Source organism: Lottia gigantea, assembly GCF_000327385.1.
Source record: "Lottia gigantea unplaced genomic scaffold LOTGIsca_14, whole genome shotgun sequence".
Classification (NCBI taxonomy): Eukaryota; Metazoa; Mollusca; class Gastropoda; family Lottiidae; genus Lottia; species Lottia gigantea.
Window position 1 is genome coordinate 45273 of NW_008707617.1, and position 17953 is coordinate 63225.

Here is a 17953-nt window from a genome sequence, read left to right on the forward strand (position 1 = left end):
TTCCTGTAACACTGACATGATTTGTATTGACGAACTTGATGATGTATAGGTAATGATGAGAATACGGTGATATGAAATAATTAGAATGTGATAACTATTGCTACATGGAACTAATAACCTATAAATAATAATAATTGTAGTGCGGATTTGTTTGACGTCATCAGTGTATTATAGAGATATATCAATTAGAAAAGAATCATCTACACCCGATTTCTAATTAAAACAGGATTATTTCGATCTCCAGTAAAATTAAGTCGAGATTCCACACCTGACAGTGATTTGTGCATCTGTGGTACAGTCGAATGTAATAAAGAATGAACAATTACATACATAGAAAATCAAACTTGTCAAGGATGAAGATCAAATGCTCATCTTATGTATAATAACGTTCCAGTAAAAGACTTCTCAGCGATCATTTCCAAAATGTTGGCTATTGTATATAATAAAATTAACAATTTTATATATCAACAATACTCTACAATTCTATAATGTCGCTCGGCATTTTCATACAATGATAAATAATTAATTAATGAACTTCAAACTTGCATGAACATGATGACATTTAAACTAATTTGATCAAATAAATGGAATTATTTCATGGGAACTGATGGCATTTACTAGATTTTACAAATAAGAATATTTCAAGTAAAAATATAACTTATCTGACACAATGTTATTTCGTTTCGCTGTCCGTTCATTAGCTTGAATGATCTTTAAGAAATCGAAAGGTAGCGTCTTTACAATTTTTGCACATGAATGTCTAACAGCTAAAGTTTTAAATGATTCTTGTACCAAAAATCTTAAAGCTGCAATTATTGTACAGGTATGTTTTACAGCTGTAATTCTTGCACAAATAGGTCTAACAGCTGCAATGTTGTACAAGTGTATTCAACAAATGTAATTCTTGTACAAGTATATCTAACAACTGCAATTCTTGAATAAGAAATCTTAAAGCAGAAATCCCTGTACATATATCTAACTGTTGTAAAAGTATACCCCACTGCTATAATTCGTGTACTAGTACATGTTTATCTTAAGGATGTAATGTTGTTTAAGTACATCTAAGTGCGGTAATTCTTGTACAGGTATATCCATGTGCTGTAATTCTTGTAGATGTATATATAGCAGCTGTAAGTCTTGTAGATGTATATATAGTAGCTGCAATTCCTGTAGATGTATATCCATGTTCTGTAATTCTTGTAGATGTATATACAGTATCTGTAATTCTTGTAGATGTATATATAGTAGCTGTAATTCTTGTAGATGTATATATAGTAGCTGTAATTCTTGTAGATGTATATATAGTAGCTGTAATTCTTGTAGATGTATATATAGTAGCTGTAATTCTTGTAGATGTATATATAGTAGCTGTAATTCTTGTAGATGTATAAATAGTAGCTGTAATTCTTGTAGATGTATATATAGTAGCTGTAATTCTTGTAGGTGTATATATAGTAGCTGTAAGTCTTGTAGGATGTATATATAGTAGCTGTAATTCCTGTAGATGTATATATAGTAGCTGTAATTCTTGTAGGATGTATAGATCATACCCATAAATTATTGGTACCAGAGTCCAGTGTTTGTGGTATCATTAGCTGTTATTGCAGTAGACAAGAACCAGATGGTTCCTGTCATCAGAGCACCATATAATGGAAAGCGAGAAAATAATGGTCACATAAGTTATTTAGAGTGATATGTCCATTACAGTTTCATATTATACATTCATCAAGTGCTGTTATTCTTGTAGATGTATAGTAGCTGTAAGTCTTTTAGGATGTATATATAGTAGCTGTAATTCCTGTAGATGTATATATAGTAGCTGTAATTCTTGTAGGATGTATATATAGTAGCTGTAAGTCTTGTAGGATGTATATAAAGTAGCTGTTATTCTTGTAGATGTATATATGGTAGCTGTAATCCTTGTAGATGTATATATAGTAGCTGTAATTCTTGTAGGATGTATATATAGTAGCTGCAATTCCTGTAGATGTATATATAGTAGCTGTAATTCCTGTAGATGTATATCCAAGTGCTGTAATTATTGTAGATGTATATATAGTAGCTGTAATTCTTGTAGATGTATATATAGTAGCTGTAATTCCTGTAGATATATAGTAGCTGCAATTCCTGTAGATGTATATATAGTAGATGTAATTCTTGTAGATGTATAGTAGCTGTAATTCTTGTAGGATGTATATATAGTAGCTGTAATTCTTGTAGATGTATATATAGTAGCTGTAATTCTTGTAGATGTATATATAGTAGCTGTAATTCTTGTAGATGTATATATAGTAGCTGTAATTCTGGTAGGATGTATATATAGTAGCTGTAATTCTTGTAGGATGTATATATAGTAGCTGTAATTCTTGTAGGATGTATATATAGTAGCTGTAATTCTTGTAGGATGTATATATAGTAGATGTAATTCCTGTAGATGTATATAGTAGCTGTAAGTCTTGTAGGATGTATATATAGTAGCTGTAATTCCTGTAGATGTATAGTAGCTGTAATTCTTGTAGGATGTATATATAGTAGCTGTAATTCCTGTAGATGTATAGTAGCTGTAATTCCTGTAGGATGTATATATAGTAGCCTCAATTCTTGTAGTTGTATATACAGAAGCTGTAATTCTTGTAGGATGTATATATAGTAGCTGTAATTCTTGTAGGATGTATATATAGTAGCTGTAATTCCTGTAGATGTATAGTAGCTGTAATTCTTGTAGGATGTATATATAGTAGCTGTAATTCCGGTAGATGTATAGTAGCTGTAATTCTTGTAGGATGTATATATAGTAGCTGTAATTCCTGTAGATGTATAGTAGCTGTAATTCTTGTAGGATGTATATATAGTAGCTGTAATTCCTGTAGATGTATAGTAGCTGTAATTCTTGTAGGATGTATATATAGTAGCTGTAATTCCTGTAGATGTATAGTAGCTGTAATTCTTGTAGATGTATATATAGTAGCTGTAATTCTTGTAGTATGTATATATAGTAGCTATAATTCTTGTAGGATGTATATACAATTCCTGTAGATGTATAGTAGCTGTAATTCTTGTAGATGTATATATAGTAGCTGTAATTCTTGTAGGATGTATATATAGTAGCTGTAATTCTTGTAGGATGTATATATAGTAGCTGTAATTCTTGTAGGATGTATATATATAGTAGCTGTAATTCCTGTAGATGTATAGTAGCTGTAATTCTTGTAGGATGTATATATAGTAGCTGTAATTCCTGTAGATGTATAGTAGCTGTAGTTCGTGTGGATGTATAGTAGCTGTAATTCCTGTAGGATGTATATATAGTAGCTGCAATTCTTGTAGATGTATATACAGTAGATTTAATACTTGTAGGATGTATATATAGTAGCTGCAATTCCTGTAAATGTATATATAGCAGCTGTAATTCTTGTAGGATGTATATATAGTAGCTGTAATTCTTGTAGATGTATATATAGTAGCAGTAATTCTTAAGTATATCTTAATTTCAGACACAGCTGTAATCTACTACGTAATTCTGGTAACATGAACATCATTTTTGTAAACTGAATTTCATGGAGGTTGAAAAGACGAAGAGTGATAGTTTGACAATTTTTAAGACATCATTTATCATTACGTTAATAGGTTAATGTTTCATTCTCCGTCAAGTGTGTGACCTAATTATTGATTCAAAAATTTGGGTCATTCGATTAGACATCTTTATCGATTGCAATTTTCAATGGCCTCACTTTATTGCTGGAACGTAGTTTACTGTAGTGTACTCATATCATATGACAATTACACGGCTTCATGAGAAAATTTTAAACAGTACAGAAACGTGCATTGCGCAACTGCTCTCATTTTCTCCAAGCAATTTGATTTTTTTGAAATTGTTAAATTTTGAATTCGTTTTGCTATGACGTCATCTTGATAAATGACAATTTTAGGCGTCAAATAGAAAATATTAAAACAAAACGGAACAGATGAGTCTTTAAAAAAAAGATTAGGTGGTGTTTGCCGAATATTGATCGGTGTAAATATAGAAAGAATCTTGCGTAAGCAATGACATAATTATATCATTTATAGAAATTGAACTGATTTCTATATTTTTCGATATATCAGTTAATACTGCTCTCTATAAGTTCTTCGAAATTGTTACTGCTGACTTTGGCTGGGTTTGAAAAGTATTTGGTGTAGGATCTCTAGTACAAACTTGTCAAATTCAGCTTGTTAGCCCGAACAGTATGGTCTTCGTTTATAGCATACTCTACTATCAATGGAGGGTAACTGTACAAAGTACAGTTGGTTACTTATTGTGGCTTGTTGTAAAGCCTGTTGTACCTAATCTGACAAACTCGTTTGATATTTACTGTACTTCCGAGCATATCGTACAGCTTACTGTACTTATTGCAATAAATTGGAATTTTTTAATTTCATTATTTATTTCATAATACTGTTCTTTTTTGTATTTGATTAATTTTATAGTCCATTACACATATAGCAGTGCATTTAGTTTATATTCATTCCATTAATGTTCATAGATTGGTTGCTTCAGAAATAGAACGCAGTAAAACATTTACATGTACATCTTTCATTCCGAGAAAATCCTGACAGGGGAGTATACGGTAATTTTCGGGTGTAAGTTAAAGCATGTAAAATGTAGGACTGTTCAGATATCATTATGGTTCGAGCAGGATTTTAGATCATACCCATAAATTATTGGTACCAGAGTCCAGTGTTTGTGGTATCATTAGCTGTTATTGCAGTAGGCAAGAACCAGATGGTTCCTGTCATCAGAGCACCATATAATGGAAAGCGAGAAAATAATGGTCACATAAGTTATTTAGAGTGATATGTTCATTACAGTTTCATATTATACATTCATCTAGACGCCAGCTACTTCATACTATGAGAAGGTCATCCATCGATCGGTAGTCTAATGGAGGATTTAATACTGTCCTTGTAAACTAACATTCTTCGCGTCGATTGTGAATTTACTTCCAATCTTCGGGGAATAGGAAACTCTGATCAGCATTATTGTGGCCATCGAAGCAAATCATTTGTACACACTTTTCTTAACTCCCACCGCGCCAATACCATTTAATTCATAGGATGGTGCGAAATATTTTAAAATATTTGTTCCATATTTGTACAACTGGGTGGTTGCAAAATCTCACGGTTCCACTTTTTTTTCTAGAAAGTAGGTCGGGAAAAGACGATGACAACAAACGTCATCTTTTATTTTTCGCCTTTTGATTTTTTTGTCAACTAATCCAGATTCTCCTGCATGCCGGAAGTTGTTAGCAGTCGTTGAAAATCCAGTTGCTTGCAGTTGCAAACTTGACCTTTACACCTCACAAGGTCACATAGCAACGGTTGTATTTTATGTGAACGTGATCTGAGATAGTGTTGTAATATTTTGAAATATTTAATCCGGACATCAGAATTAATGCTTCAATCGATATATTGGTCAATATAAACATCATAGTACTATGCTCTCTCTCTCTCTCTCTCTCACTATAATAACATTTCGAAATTTGATGGCTTCATTACTTATATTAATGTGGTTTCCATCTGTTTAAAATTTCGCAATATGCCGTAATACTAAAAGAGAGAGAACTTAATTGCTCTTTTGTATGAAGAGACCAATAATTTCATAAATGTAGTGATATTTTCTTTGAATGTGAATTCGCAACAAATTTCGTCGTCTCCAAATACGACTTTGAATGATATTGTCTAGTTGAACATTTATCATTTCTTTATTTATCGGCTGCACATTATAGGTAATTTATTAGATGGATAGAATTTCTTTTTTGAATGATGGCTTACTGAAGTCACCATGTAAAATGTTTGCTTTAACTTTTGTTTGTCATTTTCATCAAACATCGCAATTCAATTTTGAAAAGTGTTGCAGATAGCTTGAAAGTCCCTGGCAATCAATCGGCAACTCTCGGCAATTTCCGTAGAGCGGAATATGACTGCAAAATGTTGATGGTAGATCGTTTTTCTTACGAGAGATAGAAAATACTCGACGATATCTATCATATTAAAATAACTGCAGGTTATGATATACGTTTATGGCGGCTTACCGAATATCGGTGAAAAGTGTAAAATCTGTCCATTACAAGTAATATTGGTCTTCCAGTTACTGTTGACTTTAAACTAATTAACAATACGCCTCTGGATATTTACTAGGCCGTCAGATGTCATCTGTCTATTAGGGTCTTGTTTTCATATAGGCCTATACCTCATGTACTAACCTGAAATTGATAGATAACAATTCATCCTTCCATTGCCCATCATTGTACCAGTATAAATCAAAGCAGTGCCTTCGCACTTTTCAATACGGTTTCCTCCGCCAATGATGTAGGTCGGAGGAACTGACATCATCTAACAATGTGCTGATTGTCTGTATTATACACTTGCACCACAAGGTGCTGGTTATCTGTATACACTTGCACCACAATGTGCTGGTTTTCTGTATACATGCGCCACAATGTCATTAGCCCATTGTGGTGCCGAAAAGTGGGACGCGTAAAACTCTCTTTTATTTCATTCTTTACTGGGCACGTGTTTGGTAAAGTACACCTATACACCACCCAGTCTTTTTCCTGTTATCAGTAGAATTTAAGAACAAGTCGCGTGACTAGTCATACGATCTATTTCCGGACACTTAAAAGTTATTTCTATTGTCATCTTGATAAAATCATATTTGGAATTTCTCTTCCGCGAAGCTTGCATATCTCAATCCTTTATTGTATGTTAAACTTTTATAATATTTTTTTCATAAATGATTATAGCATAATTTGGTGTAACATCTGTACATAAAATAGGATGGTGTAACGTCAATACATAACATAAATAATATTTTTTTGTAACATTCATACATAAATAATGATTTGGAGTAACATTCATACATAAACATAATTTGGTGTAACATCTATACAGACAATAATTTGGTGTAACATCAATACATATCATAATTTGGTGTAACATCCATACATATCGCTACTTGAACATCAAAAGGAACTCAAATAGCAATACCTCTACTGACACAGTGTTGTAGGCGCTTATGAGTTATGATACTTTTTGCTTGTGTATGTATTAGTATGTTTTACATAAATTTGTATGGAAATATGTGGTGTGGTTCTCTAGCACTTACTATAAGACAGAACAGTCAATTCTGACCAATCTCGTGGATGTGCTTGCCTATGTAGCAATTTATTAGATTACTGAACGGGATCTCTATGTTGTAAATATGACAATTTCGCATACATAGGCCAATCCAAATAACCACTGACTCATAAAGAATCCAATATCTATTTTTAAAAAGGAGTAAAGTGGAGGCGTTTGCATATTTTCTTAAGGAAGATGATATATTTAAAACCCCTAAGTAAAAGAAAAAATCTTCCTTAATATCATAATATTTCCATGCGAGGATTAGTACATAGTTAACCAGGATATAATTTGTTTTAGTTGCGGTGAAAGGGACAAATTCACCAAGATATTGATGTGGTAATGCCACATACTCAAGCTTATGAATAACCATTGATGTGCATGGCAGCGAATAAGCCAGTTATCTGATCCGTTCAATTGTGTAGCTTGTCTGTTAATGAGCAAAGAACTTTATGTACTCGGTCTCAACACTAAGCAAGAAATTCTTTCAGCACAGATATATTGTAGAAATAGCTGATAATGTGGATCAATACTTTCTTTCTAGTTGACACTATATATATTGCCAGTATAGCCAGCTATAAACTCTATCGGAAAACTCGAGTTATTAAGCAAACATTATCAATAATAAGATATACGTTGTGGAGTGACAATGAGGTCGGCGATTATAATAACCTTCATGTCGCTCAATATGGTGATTGGTAAGTCGATGGGAGGTTATCGTTGTCGTTAGTTACATTGATTACAAATTGTCCTCATGTTCATCATCATTAAAGGCAATGCCAAACGTAAATCTAGATTTTTATAGCAGAACGTCTTTGCAATCTGATTGAAATGTAAATCTAGATTTTTATTGCACGATATCTTTGCCATGTGATTAAAATGTAGATCAGATTTATAACAAAACGTCATTGCCATCTGATTAATGTATAAATCTAGATTTTTATAGCAGAACGTCATTGCCATCTGATTTAAATGTTAATCTGGATTTTTATTGCAAATATCTTTGCCATATGATTAAAATGTAGATCTTTGCCATCTGATTAACACTAAATTTTTTATAGCAGAACTTTTTTTGGTACAAAAATTTGTGATTTCGTCTATCTCAATTTAGTTTATATAGATAGTAGAGAGACTGGTAATCTAGTCTATCTCATTTTAGTTAATAAAGATAGTAGTTAGACTGGTAATCTAGTCTATCTTATCATAATATAGAAAGCACTGAGAGTTGTGATCTAGTCTATCCCATCTTACTTTATATAGAAAGCAGAAAGACTGGTAATCTAGTCTATCTTATCATAATATAGAAAGCACTGAGAATTGTGATCTAGTCTATCCAAAGTTAGTCTATCTTAACTTAGATAATATAAAAAGTACAGAAACTGATTTCTATCTTATCTTAATTTAGACAGCACCGAGACTTGTGATCTAGTCTAATCTAAGTTGGTATAGATAATAAAGAGACTGGTGATCTAGTCTATCCCATCTTAATTGATATAGATAATAGAGATTGGTCATCTTGTCTTATCATAGTAGACAAGCAGGAGATCGAGTCTACTTTGGAATGGGTCAGTAATATTTACCTCCCAACCTTTAGCCATCATTTAGTAACTACAATCTAATAGACTGAATGCCAGGGAATTGAGTTGAAATTAACTTTAGGTAATTGATGTATTAGAAGACAAACTAAATTTGAAGCGTAAACGTTCTTTAGTCCGGTTCAGACAATAGAATTTCCTAGGTTTTATATTTAGTTTTGTATTTAACATCCTTTTCAATCGATATTTATCATTTCCCTCAACCAAGACAATGAGTTACACCTTAAAAGCTACTTGTGTTAAATTCCGATAGAAAAGTAGTCCAATGAGCCAACGGCTGTTGATCTTAAGAAAATGGCCGACTGACCAGCCAGTGGATATATAGTTGAGAATTGGTAATTTATTGATCTTACATCATGCGCTTCTTTTAGACATTCCGAAGTTGATATTGAAGCAAAACGGTTCCTGTTATGTCAACAAAGATGAAGACTCTACCATTAGGTTGGGATTATAGTTTTGTAAACTTAAACAGCTATTTGATTATGGAACAAAACATGAAATTCTTAATATCGGGCATAATGCAACGAGCGGATACCATAGTACAGCAAAGGGCTTTGCGTGAGGATTATCTGACGATATCTTGAAAATTATCTGATATAGGTTGAAACATTCAATATATTGCACGAAGGAAATATAATAGTTTGATAATTTGTATGTTGGGATAATGTGATGTCTAGGTTGTGATAAGTCATTGTCGGTTGAGATATGTAATGTCTAGGTTGTGATAATTTATTTCTAGATTGAGATATATGTGATTCTAGGTTGAGATATGTGATGTTTAGGTTGTGATAAGTCATTGTAGGTTGAGATATATGTGATTCTAGGTTGAGATATGTAATGTCTAGGTTGTGATAATTTATTTCTAGGTTAAGTTATATGTGATTTCTAGGGTGGGATATGTGATTTCTATGTTGGAATATAAGAGACATATGTACGAGATGTATAGGTCAAAGTACATAAGTTTATATATAGAAGAATACCAGTTCAGTATTTAACATCTCGGTGACACTCATGATAGAGATTTGGATGTGGAACTTTGTAATATACGTTTCTCATCAGTGATATTGGTTATAAGAGATACAGATATAATTTTTTTCTGGTAAAATATGTTTATTGGCTAGGATATATATTTTAGATGGGGAATATCAAATTCAATATCAAAATACATACGTATGTGTATTTGCTTGTTTTGAATTCTACTGTTTCGACAATTCCATACAACCTCGTTTCAACTTTAAACTTTTTAGTTTTCACTGAACAGCCCATGAGGCCATTTAATTTATATTGCTGTAGCTTGTAATCTAATTTTACCCAATTAATGTAAGTTATATTATAGAGGGGAATTGTCATTTGATCCGAAAAATGAATCACTCATACGAAGAGATAATACTTCAGTATGCAACACACAGACATTTATAACAGTAAATAACATACAATTGAAATGTTTTTTTCGAAACCTTTTCATTAGAAAGCTAGTATTATTTATGCCCCGAAAGTATGGCAAATGTCAAGAACTTTTGTCCTTATAACAAGAATTGCGTCTATGATTGCATAAGGAATTGAAAATGAAATTTATGGGCTTGAAATCACTGAGTGAAAAAAGGCGTTGACACCCAACATAATTATATTCGAATATGATACGTTGTACAAAAATTGTTCAAAACCAGGAAAAGGAAGCAAATTGTTCATTACTACATATCAAACCTACTTGACAATGATAGAAATTTTAATATTAGTCCCAAACATGGTCTGTCGGATGATGAAGGTAAGTTTTCATCATTTCTAAAATCTCACTTATATTCTTTCAAGCTTCAGTTTGTTTTAACGCACTTCGTCTTTGGAACTGAAGATTGCTTTTCACCTTCGTATGATCAATTTAACTTCATTAAATCGCCAATTTTTAAATTCATTTATTCAAATAGCCTAAGAAATGAACGATTTAGTTGCGTTAATATGTGCCAAATATAATGGGAAAGCATGTTGCTTGTGTGTTGATCAGGTCTACGTGCTTGACTGAAATTGGTCTCTGAAATATTTAACTTCGTATTTAACTTCTTAGAGAATCTTATTCAGTTCAAAATGTGTTGATATGATTTCTAAGGTTGATTTCTAAAAACAAATTTTATATGTGAAAACTGCGGTATAACTTCCCTGTTGAATCATAGGCTATACGTTTATATTAACACTGTGTAACTTCGATCATTGTGACATTACATGGTTCATAAATTTATACTAAGCGGCTAACTAGTTTAACATCATATTCATCTGCTCCTAATTAGGCCCACACAGTGTACAACGAGGGAAATTCAACTAGGATATCGGCATTAACCTATACTCTTTTTCGATATCCAACCATCGAAAGACCTGCACACAGAGCCTCGGTTATAAAACTCCGTCTAAGCTAGTCTTACGTTGGTTGTAAGTTAAGACAAACTCATTTTTATCGGAGATAAAAAAAGAATCATAGCTGAAAGCCATGTGAAAGCCAGTTCAAATCGAGTGCGATACATACTTCACTTGATTTAGAATGCTTTACGCGAATTGCTACTATAGATCCTGTTAACAGGCTATTACTGTATGGACATTGCATTAGCCTTTCTAAATGAATATGTGATTATCTACCATGACCTTTTGTATCCCATTTGTAGATTTCTTGATAGTGAATCGATAACGTCGATGCCAGTTTGAATCTTATCATTTTAAGGACATTTTAAGCTACAAATTTTTAATGAAAATCAGTGATTTGAAATGGTAGTATATAGTACCATGTAGTGTGCAATGAGGGAAATTTGGTCGGGACAGCTGCATATACTGGCTCTCAGACCACCACAGGATCTTTAAAATTCACAGTCTGTTGCATTTTGGGGCTCGGTCTCATTCATTTTTTTGTCAGTGAAAGCAAAAAGGAATGGTAGATTAATCATGTGGAAGAAGGGAAAATGAACCTATCCCTTATTAACGACTAGGTTATTGTAGCCTACTAACCATGAACTATTTGCTTTCATTGATTTTTACACCAAGAACTGATATTTTCTCAGTTTCCTAGTCTGATGATCATAAATAAGCCAATCTCATACCCTTTTAGTATCAAATAGCCATTTTTAAACATCTAAACAGTTTGAGGCCGAAAGATTCTCGACTATAGAAAGGAAACATTATGACGTCCTTCTCGAGAAAATAATTTTTAACCTTTGCCGACACCGAGGCCCATGGAGAAAGACTGGAGAAGTTAATGTGAAGAGCTAAGATCATATTGCCGACACTTTTCTCGAAACACAAGCACACACATATAGGCTAAAGACAAATAGCGGTTTCAAGCAAAAGAAAAATGCTTGCTGTAATTGGGCCGATATTTGAAAGATTGACTTTTAGACGGGTTAACCCAAGTAACACCCCTGAAAATATCCATCAAATATAACATTATAGGTGTAAATGTCAACGGTTCTGTTTATCCTTGATATCACATACTCCATGGCAGAATCTTGATGGTGATGACTTTTTCGGTTTGATCAGAATACCAATGTCGTAGCTACACACTAGACTAGAAAATGTCAGCAAGTAGACTTAGTAGACTTGAAACGTAAGCTGCGATCCCTCTAAAATATTGGCATTTCTTACTATTTCTTTCTTTTGTCATGACAAATTATCACTCTATTATCCGTCTACTAACATATGACCAATGGTGAATTTCTGAGAAAATCGATAGCGACCAGTTCGTCATTCGACTTTCTCAATGGATTGCCACTTTAGAGAAGATGTGTCTTGCTATCTTCTATCGATTCTTGTCCTCGACAGAAAAAAGTGGTCTTTCAATATCGGTTTCAATGTTCAATACTTCTAACATTATCTGATATTACTTTCTGTGAATTTCTGTTTCCAATATACTGTTTATTACTTTACTGTTAAGTTATTTTCAAATGTTACCGTACATTATTGTTAAAGATTTAAGCAAAAGAGTCTAATCAGAGTGCATTCCAATGTGTAATTTAATCATTTCATGTGTGTTGTTGCAAATGGCAAAACTAAATCTAAATGCATTTAAGCATAGGCCTTCCTCTATAAATATTTAATATTCGAATGTACTACAACTGCTCAGCACAAAAAAAAATCCAACTTTATATATTAGAATATTCAATGATGTACATATATGCTTCTCAAGTCAAAATCATAAACATAATTTGAAAACGCATTTTATGTCTTTGTTAACGTGCAAAAGATACAATGTCCTTAAGAAAGAAACGTAATGATCTTTGTCTTTATTCTTCATTCTTGGAGTCAACGTAGCTAAACAATACCAAAGCTAGATATTATAAGCTAGACTAGTGGAATTTAAGCAGCCTTTGATTTTGTTGTATTCTTTTTTCTGTAAATATTTCAACATAAAAATTGATTAGCTTAAGTCTGACCAAAGAAGATAAAATGGTTGCCTAAAGCATTTCCGGTTGAGATCCAATATGGCGGAATGCAAGCAGACAGTTATCGTCAAAGTAACAAGGTCTGCCATCGGCATAACCGAGTAATTTGAAAACCGCAATTTCAACTGTTAGACGTGTGGTCACTTATGAATTTGCAATTAACTTCATCATCACGTTCACTCCTTATCTGTAATACTCGTTACAATGTTAAGAATGCTTTACAAACATCAACATATGTCGAATTTTAACTTTTGAATCGTTCATGCGGTGGATGTATTCTTGTGTATCCGTGTGCGACTTGATACATAAAATGTTGATTTTATAACCCACACGCAACGGAAAATATACCTGTATAAAATAATTTATTCAATGTTGTATTTTTTGTATTTTCCAGATGAGTGCCGTTACGGTATTGCGAAGGCAGTCCTCCGCTTCCAATAATAACGACGTAAGAATGCGAAACAATCGTTCTGGCAGTCATCAGCAGTCTAGTTGTGATTCGCCACCACCTTCCCCCAGTCAGCCTACAGAACCATCTACACCAGGTTGCTGTTTTTGTTGGTAAGTATGGTCCTATTAACTGGCTTGTGGCCGTTCAGATACTTGATCAGGATGTGGAAAGATCTGAATAGTGGGTTGTATTTGCTGAATGTCTTCTTTTCTTCCAAAGATAACCTTGAACACAACTTAGAATGAACTATAGGCCTACAGTTGGTATATAATTAATTGCATCCCTCGCAAAAAATTTGTCTGTAGATGATATGAGATCTGGAACATCTTGGAAATGATATTTCAGTTTTATAAATTCAGATTATAAAGTCAGAGAGATACTGTGCTGAGCATTGCATTTGAAAATCAGACATTAGAATTAGAAATAGAAATTGCCCAGTACTTAATTATAAATGTAGACATAAAAGAGGAAGAATTTAGATTAAATTGTTTCTAAAAATGGTATTTTGATTCTGTTAATGAATGGCTACTGATGATTTTACACGCTTCAGAATACTCACGCTATAAGAGGACGAATCATTCCATGTGAAGGTCTATGTGGTCCATTAGATTTAAAATCTGTAAATTTTCACTGTTTTCATTCGCCTGATCAGGTGCAAATATGTAGGACCAAAAACTTTCATTTTCACTTTCTCGACATTTGTTGGAATCTGAGACGTCAATGACCAGAAGGAAGGTGAACAAATACAAAATAAAAGCCTGGTTTGCCAACAATTCGTTTTAAAATTTTATTTGACTATAATACGTTTGCAGTAAGAACCCGGTTTACAACCTTGGGTACTAGTATTTGTAGGTGGTACCAGTAAAAACCAGGGGATAACCAACCAATAACAAATTGTTATGTTTTTCTTCTTTTACTATGTTATGTGATGAGCCAGGGGTACCAAGGGGTACTTTTATATCGAAAAGGGGTATGTAGTGTCCATAAGTTGGGAACCAAAACATTCCAAGTCACATTAATAAATCCAAAGTTACTTATGTATATTAATGACAGCGACACAATGAAATCTGATATTCACAAAGACATTAAATGGGCTTGACGTTTCCTTTCATTCACGAATACGTAAATAAGTGAGAAAATGTCTAAATTTAACGTTTATATTTTATATAAAAAGTGATAATTTGACAAAATAATAAGAGAATTTTCTTGGGTTCAAGTTCCATTCGCCTTCTGAAGCCCAGCCATTATCGACAAGGGACATACTACTTCGAAGCACTAATCATGTAAATAAAGCATCGTTTGGTGTTAATTTAGATTAGCTTGAACAAACTGTGAGAAAGGAAAGGATGTGGTAGCAATTTTAAGTCTTAATTCTATTATTATAGAGGTCACAAATGTATTATTATTGCAATGTGTCTGTTATGTTTCAGTCTCGCTATGAAAAGTAATAATGCGTCTAACGAACGAGTTAAAGATACCAAAATGAGCTCAATAACCGAAAAAGACGATCCGTAAGTATATAGAAATTTTTCTTGTTTTCACGGTCCATAGTTATCGTATTATTGCTTGATTTTACAAGAAATTGCATTAATTTTGAATTACCAATTCTTAAATCTCAATTTGCCAAGGGCAGAAAATTGTACCCAATCCTTTTGAGTATTTCAATCAAATATGTTTAAACTTTGAAACTGATGCGGTTAATGTCTTTGTATTTTACAGCCCGACCTTCGACGACGTAAAAAGTTGGGGTGAATCGTTTGAAAAATTAATGAAAAGTAAGGGTACTGTATTAAATCTTATATACTATCTCATACTAATAATGCATGTAATATCTTCTAATATCTTTTATTCTCGCATTCTTGCTTTATCCAAAAAGCTTAAAAAAAGCTGCACTAAAAATGGAATCGCAGTGCGCTGAGTGGGTTAATGTGTTGCAAAGCTCAATAAAAAAGACGGTTGTGTTGAGTTCCTTTCTTAATTTAATTGATGCTGCTCCTGGGGCGAAACGTTGAGTAAAAATGACCTTGATGTGATGATACTGGTCGATGATACTGAATTGAATAAGACTTTCGGTGAAATCGATAGCCAATATGCTGGGGTGCCATCTTAGTGATGCTAGTCTTAGAATTTGACTTAAGTTCACTCGGAAAAGCGGTTACGTGTGCTCAAATCCCTATTCAGTGATGTTGGTCGGAGAAGAGCCAGCGGTTATTGACATCTCCAAGCTTTTCAGAAAATCGAGGTCGAAAATAGAAAAAATAGAAAAAGAGTAGGCAAGTTGTTACACTTCACTAAGTTGCCCATCTTCATTAGCTCAACAAGATTTAAAACAGTCGGGCGTAAAATTTTAGTCTAGCAATACGACAGTTAGTCAATACAAATTACGAACATCAGAAAGTTACAGCAGCTGTCCTTATCTAACGTTTATATCTGTCAATATGTTACTTCGTCTTTGACTTTTTTTCTCACAATTCTTGCTGGAAAATTCTGTTCCAGATATTGTTAAAGCAATTAATTGTTTAAAATTAAAAGTATTCAGTACCATATCCTATTTATCGACATTTTTGATAAACTGACTATTTCTTGAAAATATTTCAGGGCAGTTTAAAGATTAAGAGAACTGCTCTTTCAAGATAAAAACCTTTTAATTGTATAATAATTAATTTTGTAGGTGGCAGAAAAGTTTTTAGGGAATTTTTACGGTCGGAATATAGTGAAGAAAATATGTTATTTTGGTTAGCTTGTGAAGAGTTAAAACAGGAAGCAACACCAGAACAAGTGGAGGAAAAAGCTAGATTAATATATGAAGATTATATATCTATATTATCACCTAAAGAGGTATTGTATAATCTGGAACTATGAAAAACATTTGCTTTGCTTTTGACCATTGGTCTTGAATGTCAATCGTATATTGAATGGTAGGATGCATTGGTCTTGGTGATTTTTAATACACGATTTAGATACATTCTGATATTAAAATATTATCTCCCCTTTGCCATTTCTGTTAAATATGGTTCTGTCTTACCCTAACTGAACCAGTGTTTCCATGAGCTGGCCCGGTGTCGGCAATCACCCCCTAATACCAAATTTCGTCTACATAGCTAAGCTATGACTCAAAACATGTGACTGCTCGAGAGTTTAATTACCTTACTAAAATTATAGTAACTATACTAAACTTGACCGTTTTTGAACAATGGACTTCAAATTCACATTTTACTTCGATTTCTTTTTGATTGAAATTTTTTTGCTATTTCTTTGAATATTGTTATCAATTTTGATTTGTTATTTCCTTGAATATTGTTATCAATTTTGAGTTGTTATTTCCTCGAATATTGTTATATATTTTGATTTGTTATTTGATTTTATTTTTCAGGTTAGTTTAGATTCTAGAGTACGAGAAGTAATTAATAGGAATATGGTCGATCCCACGCCCAATACATTTGACGAAGCACAATTACAAATATTTACTTTAATGCATCGAGACTCATATCCACGTTTTCTAAACTCTCAAATATATAAACGGCTTGTTCAACAAACTTCATGACACTCGCTCAATTAGAATTCCTGTGAAATGATTATATTTATATTGAAATATCCAGTGAAATTTCAATGAAATATTCAGTTGATTATTCAGTGAAATATTCAAAAAGTGATTCGTCGTTATGATGAGTGTTGGTGGGCATCATTCCTCTTTTCCCATATTTTTAGAAAGTGAAAAAAATAATTGTGAAAAATGACAAAAAACAGTGTATTAATAGAATTTCTTCACACAAAAGAGGAAAATTGATATCTTTCATCGAATACTTGTGTATAGTCGCGAAACAGGGGAAAAAACTATGAAATTTAAAAACAAATTGATATTTGTTTTTAAAAAACATTTTCATTTGATATTAAAAGAATTATTCATCTGTTTTCATAATGTTATATAGTGTATGAACGTCTGTTGATCGGAGAATGGACTTTGTTGTTTGATTGTTGTCGACTTTTTTTTCTAAAATTACTATCTATTTATTATTTTTTTATGATTTTTTTTCGTTAATATCTTCACTTGGAATGAATGACGAGGCGGCTGAAACAGTGAAGTAGTATCTACCGAGCAAAAGTATCATTTGTTTGTTTTTATTGTTATTTGTTGCACGTGCGCCAATATCACCTACAGACTTCTTCTATCAACAGTGACGTAGTTTTAACTGTGTTATCGGAAATTTTAAAAATGTTATTCGGATTAAAGTGTTTATTATCAATTTTTAAAAGTGTTTATTATGGAGCTAGGAATATAAACATGAAGAAAGCGTGTTTAAGGAAACAGCATGTGTTCGGAGGATATTACACGG

General features: G+C 32.7%; 2 protein-coding genes across 2 annotated transcripts; both read left to right on the plus strand.

Moving 5' to 3' along the window:
- Positions 1–1048: 1048 nt before the first annotated feature.
- On the plus strand, positions 1049–1486 carry LOTGIDRAFT_111997 (hypothetical protein; the record flags this gene model as incomplete). The annotated part of the gene is made up of 1 exon (XM_009049596.1): positions 1049–1486. A coding segment is annotated over one exon (438 nt), but the record flags the coding sequence as incomplete, so codon positions are not given.
- A 13850-nt stretch (positions 1487–15336) lies between these two features.
- Positions 15337–17163, plus strand: LOTGIDRAFT_111844 (hypothetical protein; the record flags this gene model as incomplete). The annotated part of the gene is made up of 3 exons (XM_009049597.1): positions 15337–15400; positions 16291–16457; positions 16993–17163. Coding segments are annotated over 3 exons (402 nt in total), but the record flags the coding sequence as incomplete, so codon positions are not given.
- Positions 17164–17953: the final 790 nt, after the last annotated feature.